The 6,359-nt window shown below is 60.5% G+C and overlaps 1 protein-coding gene across 10 annotated transcripts in view; it reads left to right on the forward strand.

Annotated features, from left to right (window-relative positions):
* Window positions 1-396: 396 nt before the first annotated feature.
* The window catches only part of LOC102388257 (fibrous sheath-interacting protein 2-like), a 9,922-nt gene continuing 3,959 nt past the window's right edge, over window positions 397-6,359 (forward strand). For all 10 annotated transcript variants that reach the window (XR_003093912.1, XR_003093911.1, XM_025203414.1 and 7 more), the window contains exons 1-2: window positions 397-737; window positions 1,258-4,442. Coding sequence is in view for 8 of the 10 variants with exons in the window: in XM_025203414.1 (XP_025059199.1) it covers window positions 2,196-4,442 (2,247 nt within the window). In the remaining 2 variants the exon portion in view is untranslated. The remainder of the gene's footprint in view (window positions 738-1,257; window positions 4,443-6,359) is intronic.

The following is a 6,359-nucleotide window of genomic DNA, read 5'->3' on the forward strand; positions in this document are numbered from 1 at the left end:
GGGCGGGGCACGCACACTTTCCGAGTCAGGCTCACGGAAATGTGCTGCCAGCAGAAGAGTGGGGAGACTCCTGGATTGTCAGGTCTATCCCAGGCCCTGGACAGGGTCACCACTCGAGTGACCCCAGGGCCTGGTGCCGACTCTCTCTCCCCAACGAGACTGATGTCTGCTTTTGGGCCCCCTCCAAAGGGGCCTTGTCCCGCTTCCATTTTTCCGGGTTCGTGCCCCTCATCCAAGCGCTCAGTTGGATATCTAACCTCCCGCTGCAAGGCCTTGCTATAAAAGGTGTGGAGAAGATGACTTTGAACGTCTCCTAGAAAAGAAAGATGTGGAGCGTGGTCCCCTTCCCAGCTCGTAGGGGGCAGGCGCGTGCTTCCCCTCTCATTGTGCCCTCAAAACAACAGGACGTGGCCTGCGTTGATTCATCAGTGGTGCGCGCCGCTGAAACAGCGTGCGAACCTCTGAGCTATAGCTCACCAGTGGTATTGGCAACTTCTTGGGATCAGTTCAAAAGTGCTACAATCGCTGTAGCAAAAAGAAACCCAGGTAAGAGGGCGGGGGCGGAGCAGAAATGGATCGCAGCTGAAGTGATATTAACTAACCATTTACATGTTTCTCAGGAGATCTGGCCAGGGTTTCCGTGGACAACGACAAAAAGCTCGGAGGAAAAACATCCAATGGATGGCCCGAGAAAACAGCTGTGCAAAAAGAAACACCTGTTTCCTAAAGCAACGGAGGTTAGAAACAAAGCCACGGTACAATTTCATATATCTATATATAGCCAGTGGATATGCTGGCCGCTCTGTTTAGAATTTCATAAAGAAGGGGATGACTACAGCCCCCGTCTAACAACATGCACGTGCCTTATTTCAAGCACGTCTGTGAGCCCAGGGAGCTCAGCAGGACTGCTCTCATGCTTGTTTCTGAGCACGTTGCATCAGTGTTTGCAGGGTCAGGGTCCAACACAGAACCAAGTGGGCCCTGATGGTTTTTAAACTTGATGAGCAGAGTGCTATAATGCTCAAAGGTCCCAATCTCCTGGTATTTTGCTGACCGGGCAGTTTCTTCTTTTCCTATCTTGAGTCGGTCAGATTGATACCCTGCCCTGTCCCAACGGCTCTGGCGATGCACACCACTTTTGACGGGGGGGCTGTTCTTGTTCCTCCTACAAGTTTGGATCGCACCCGGTCGACAGCTGTTGCCATGTCCCAAAGGGAAGGAGTTCTCCCAGTGATTGCCCTTTCTGTTGTGTTTCAGCTGCAGAACAACCTGACCGAAGAAATGCCTCACGAAATGACAGATCTCGTGACGTGGTCTGTGCCCGAGGTCCCAGACACGGGCCGTCTGGTGATAAGACGATACGCCGAGAGCGAGATGGCAGAGCGAGATGGCAGAGACGAGGAGGCCAGTGACGCCGAGTTGAGAACGGCCGGCGTATTGCCAGGGCATGGGAAGCGACAGAGTAGCGGTCAGCCAAGCCTGCTGCGTTCCCAACGGTCCCCCGGCCCGTCTCCGGCAAGAAGCCGGCCGCTGCCTCCAGGCGGAGAGCTCAGGGCAGCCAACATTGCAGAGGCCGAACAAGCGGGGGCCCCTCCTCATCCGGCTGGCAATATTTCTGGTTTGCGCGGGGAGGGCACGCGCGTGGGAGCGCTGCATGAGCACCCCAGGCGGGAGTTTCCTCGTAGACAGACGTACGTTCCATACGAATCAGCCGGAAAAGGTGGCGCGGGTCCACACCGTCTCGCTAGGGAAGACGTTTCTCCTTGCTTGGAGCAGGATCGCCCAACTGGGGGCACGCAGAGAAACTTCTTTTCGCGGATCGGTGTCTGGGGAAGAGCGCTCCGTGCCGAGGAACACGTGCAAAGGGACGGGCAACCGCCCAGGCCGCTGCAAGTCCTCGGGGTTGCGCAGCCCCCATCAGGGGGCATTGGGAAGCCGAGTCCCTGCAGAGGAGCTCCGGAGCTCGAGCCTTCCGCATCCCGCCCGGACACGCTAAGTGAGCCAAGGGCGGTCTGCTCCGGAGGAGCCGTCCCCTGGATGGGCAGGCAGCTCGCAAGGAAGCTCTGCTTTTCGTCACGCCGAAAGGTATTTCCCAACGAGGAAGCACCAGGCAGCGAGTCCCTGCCCACGTATGCGCTGGCGCCTCGGCCCTCGCGGTCCTCGACCAGGATTTATGCTGAGGCTTTTTCGGAAGCATGTGTGCCCGGCTGACGAGTGAACCGGTCCCCGCGCGCAAGCTGCGTGCTCAGGGCGACGCAGTTCCTGGAAGCGATCCGTCGCGGATCAGTGCAGATGCGGTCGAGTTGGTGCTAACTCAGCTGTCCACGTGTCTGGCCACAGATCCGCAGCCTTCTGAAGATCAGGGTCTCCCCCCTGACGTAGCCGTGCTGGCGGCCCAGATAATTCGCTCCGGTTTATCCGACCTTCTGCACGACGGGGCTTCCAAAGTCACAGTTTACGCAGACCCGAGCGGCAACGAGAGCGCGCCGGCAGAGGGCTCGGATGTTTGGCTCTGGAGTGAAATGGCCGACGACCGGCGGGAAGGCGCCATGGCCAAAGCGCCCTCATCGGCTCTGTCGACGCCTCGAGAGCCTGGGGAGTTTGGGGAGAGGCAGTTGGAAGACGCTAGCAAAAGCACTGCCCAACACCAAAGCCCCCCACTGCCAACTCTGGAGGTAGGCCCCGGATGTTTGGAAGACGCTATCGGCAGGCTTTTATCTCGCGCTCTGCCAGCCACCGCCAGCACGTCTGCCTCCACAGAAAAGAAAGCCACGCCTGCAGACGTTGACTTGACTCACGTGAAGGTAATCGGTCGAGTGCTGGCCAGGATCTGTAGAGGGGAGACCTCGTCCTGCCAGCGTGTTGCGCCTCCGCCCAGCAGGGAGGAGAGTGCGAGTCAAACGATTGCCGATGCGGTCTACGGCAGGCTTTTGACGCGGTTCCTGTCTAAACTGGACACGCGGCAGCGTGTAAGAAGCGGGAGCGAGGTCCTCGGTGAAGCTCTTTGGGACTCGGTTGTCCGAGAGATTTCTGGGAAGCCGCTGCAGAACTCACTCAGCGGAGAACTAGCGCGCCGCCTTGTCGAGACCGCGCCAAGAGCCGTCACCGAGCCTTTGGGTGACTCTAGCCGTCGCTCGCTGGATCTTCACGCAACGGTCGCTCTCATCGCAGAAAAACTAGCAGCGAACCTGTTGTCGGCTTTTCCCTGCCTCATTCCCGTTGCGGCTTTGGACGCAGAGAAGGCTCTGTTAGTGAACGAGGAAGCCAGAAAAATACGGCATGCTTTGCGAGCGCTCCTGTCGAGCCATCGGAGGAACGGGGACAAACAGATCGGCGCGCGGGTGTTTGTACGTGCCGAAGACGGCCAAGCTACAGGAGATCCATCGCCTTCCGCTCGCGCAAGCCCTGCGGACCGTGCCGATTCAGACCTTTGCGGTTGCAGAGGCCTAACAGGTCGGGAAGCAGTTTTTGCTCCTAGGATCGCAGCTTCAGGAGCCCAGCGCGTTGCCAGCCCTGGAGCGCGAGCCGGTTCAGAGGAGGAGACGTTGCCCGCCCCGTCTTGCATGGCGGAAGGCGTCGGGATTGAGGAAAACCTCCCTGCGGATCTTGACACAATGGAGGAGATTCCAAAACCGACATTTGGCCCGGGACGTCTGGCGGCCCCCGGGACATTTGCGGCAGGAATTTTAAGTAGCTTCCTGCCAAAAGTGTCATGTTGGACGGAGGGCAGAAGCCCAAAGCTCGACAGAGGTTTCGCACGAGCCGAAGCGACCGTGCTTGGCAAGGCGCTCAGACGGGCCGTAGAACAGGGTCCGTCCGTCTGTCGACTCGGCCATGGGGCCGCTGCCGGGGAGCCGCGCGGTGGACGTCCCGAAGCCGTCGATCGACCGGTTCTTTCCGTGTCCGGGAGTGTTTTACGAGAAGCGGGACCCGAGGGAGGTCTCTGCGATGACGTGAGCGGTGGCAGCGCCCTTTTCCCTCGACAAGCGGCGACCGCAGTCGTTGAAGAACTGTCCGACGGCCCCTGTCTGCGGGCCGTCGGCGACTGTCCGCCGGCACCGAGCCGACATCCGACAAGCCCGGGCAGACTCGCCGGCGAGGCTCTTTCACAGGCATCTGTTGGCGCAGAGCCTTGGACGGGCAGTTCTGCCGAGGGGATCCCTGCCAAGACAGGGGAGCTGCCGGTGAAAAGGATCCCTCGTGTGACCATCAGGCAGGTGCCCATCGCTTCAGAGTCGGGGACTGATTATTTACGGGTCATTTACGTCAGAGCAGAACCTCTCGAGGAGCTGCGAGAAGCCGTCGTCGCTCCAACCGGGGACGACCCGAGAACGCCGAGAGCATTGCTGGCCGCAACGTGTCCCGACGACGGCAGCACGAGATCCGAGGCCCGGGGAAAAGCAGACCGTCATTTCTCTGCGGTTAGCTTGGGACAGCCCACGGTAAGAGCAGGAGAGGGAAGGGGAAAGAACAAGGCCGGGGCAACACTGTTTTGCGAATGGCGTTTTGCTTCCAACCGGGTCTTTTGTTAAGCTATCCGGGTGGCGCTGAAAGCTCGTCGACTGCGCGTGCTGCGTGCTCTCGGAAAGGTGGCGGGCCATCTCCTTGAGAGCCTGCAGTGGGCTGTCGGCACCGAGGACCCTCGCTAGGTGGGATTCCTGTTTAGCGGTCAGAAAATCCACTAATCTGGAATCCCCCCCCCCGAGAAATCTGGCTGGGGATGAGAAGAGGGCCGGGATCCCTTGGGCTAAGCCTGCGGGCCAGACAGCCCCGGCTCTGTGCTTGGCTGACGGGTGGCAGAGAGCGGGACAAAGGCGGCTGCCCAAAGCAAGGCTATCGGACAAGGAGGGGAAACCGGGCGCTGAGTGCAGCTCACCCAGCTGTAAAAGCGGCGACAGGTAACCCAGAAACAGGCTCTTTGGCGGCCGCTGGCACTGAGTATCATTGGGTCTCGTCACGACACCCGAGTTTCTATTGAGAGAGCGGGAGCCAACCGGCTTGTGGCCCAGACGGTTTCTGTGTGGATCGGTTCAAACCCCCCGACAGAAACTTCCTTTGTGATCTTGCTCGAGCCCGCATCCGGGCTCCCGGAGGTCAAAGGCGAATGTCCCACCGGCCCCGGTCCGGTCAGCCCTCCGCACTGCAAGCATCTGCCTCCTTTCCTCGTGTTTGCGATAGCCTCACCTGTCGAGAGCCTGGGCCCTCATCGCCTGTCCTGGGCGTCTCCGTCGGGTTTTTGTCGAGCTCTGCTCAACTTGTTCGCCTTCCCGTGCTCCTTCCCGGTCCTTGCTCTGCCGGAGGAAGCTTTGTCCTTGAGCCCCGTGGTGTGCATCCTGCTCTTGAGATGCCCATGCCCTCAGCCTCACGTGTTCCAAGCCAGGTCAAAAGTCCCACCCCTTGCAGCCCCGTACGCGCGCCTGTCGGACCCCAGACATGGGGCATCGGGCGCGAAAGACCCCTGGGCCCCGGTGGCCTCCTTGGCCTCCCGACTCCTAACTGCCAGAGGTGAAGGGCCCCATCCCCAGCCTCTTCCGCGCGGCTCTCCGTGGCCGTTAGTCTTCAGCCTGGGGTTCGCTCGCTCACTAGCCAGTGCCCAGCCACGCCGGCCACGCTCTCTGAGCTCCCCGGGATGTACGCAGAGGCCCGGGCCCCCTGGGCCACCAGCAGGCCTCCGGCGGCCGGTTCGGCCCTGCCACTGCCCTGGCTGGCTCCGCGGTGTCACCGGCTCGGTCTTTCTTTTTCGAGCCGCCCTGCTTTCCACTTGCTCCGGCCAGCTCTCTCAGCAAACGAGCGCAGAATCCCCGGGGCTACGCACCCTGCGGGCTTCCCGGTCCGAAAAGAGCTGCTTGTTTTCCCGTAGCAGAACCTGTCGTCACCCTGTCCGGGTGGTTCTGGGCGCACAGCCGTAGTTCACGGGACCAGGGCGGCCCTCCTTGCACGCCTGGCAGCCCACTCCAGCAAGAACAAGGAGGGAGGGGAGTGGGCGCAGGAAAAGCTTGCGGCAGAGCGGCGGCGGGAGGGAGAAGGGGAGCCGCGACAGACCCCCTCAGGCCCCGGGGGAGGCGCACCCAGGCCTAGGGTCAGTGAGGATCTAGTTGGGAAACTTCTGGAGGGACTGGACATATTTAAATCAGCTGGCCCTGACGATCTCCACCCCAGAGTGCTGAGGGAATTAGCAGAGGTCATTGCGGGACCCCTGGCACGGCTTTACGAGCACTCGTGGTGCACCGGTGAGGTGCCAGAGGACCGGAAAAGGGCCAGTGTGGTTCCCATTTTCAAAAAAAGGAGGAAGGAGGACCCAGGAAACTATAGGCCAGTTAGTTTTACCTCGATCCTGGGTAAGCTTTTTGAGAGAATTA

This window comes from Alligator sinensis, unplaced genomic scaffold (assembly GCF_000455745.1).
Source record: "Alligator sinensis unplaced genomic scaffold, ASM45574v1 scaffold98_1, whole genome shotgun sequence".
Taxonomy (NCBI): Eukaryota; Metazoa; Chordata; order Crocodylia; family Alligatoridae; genus Alligator; species Alligator sinensis.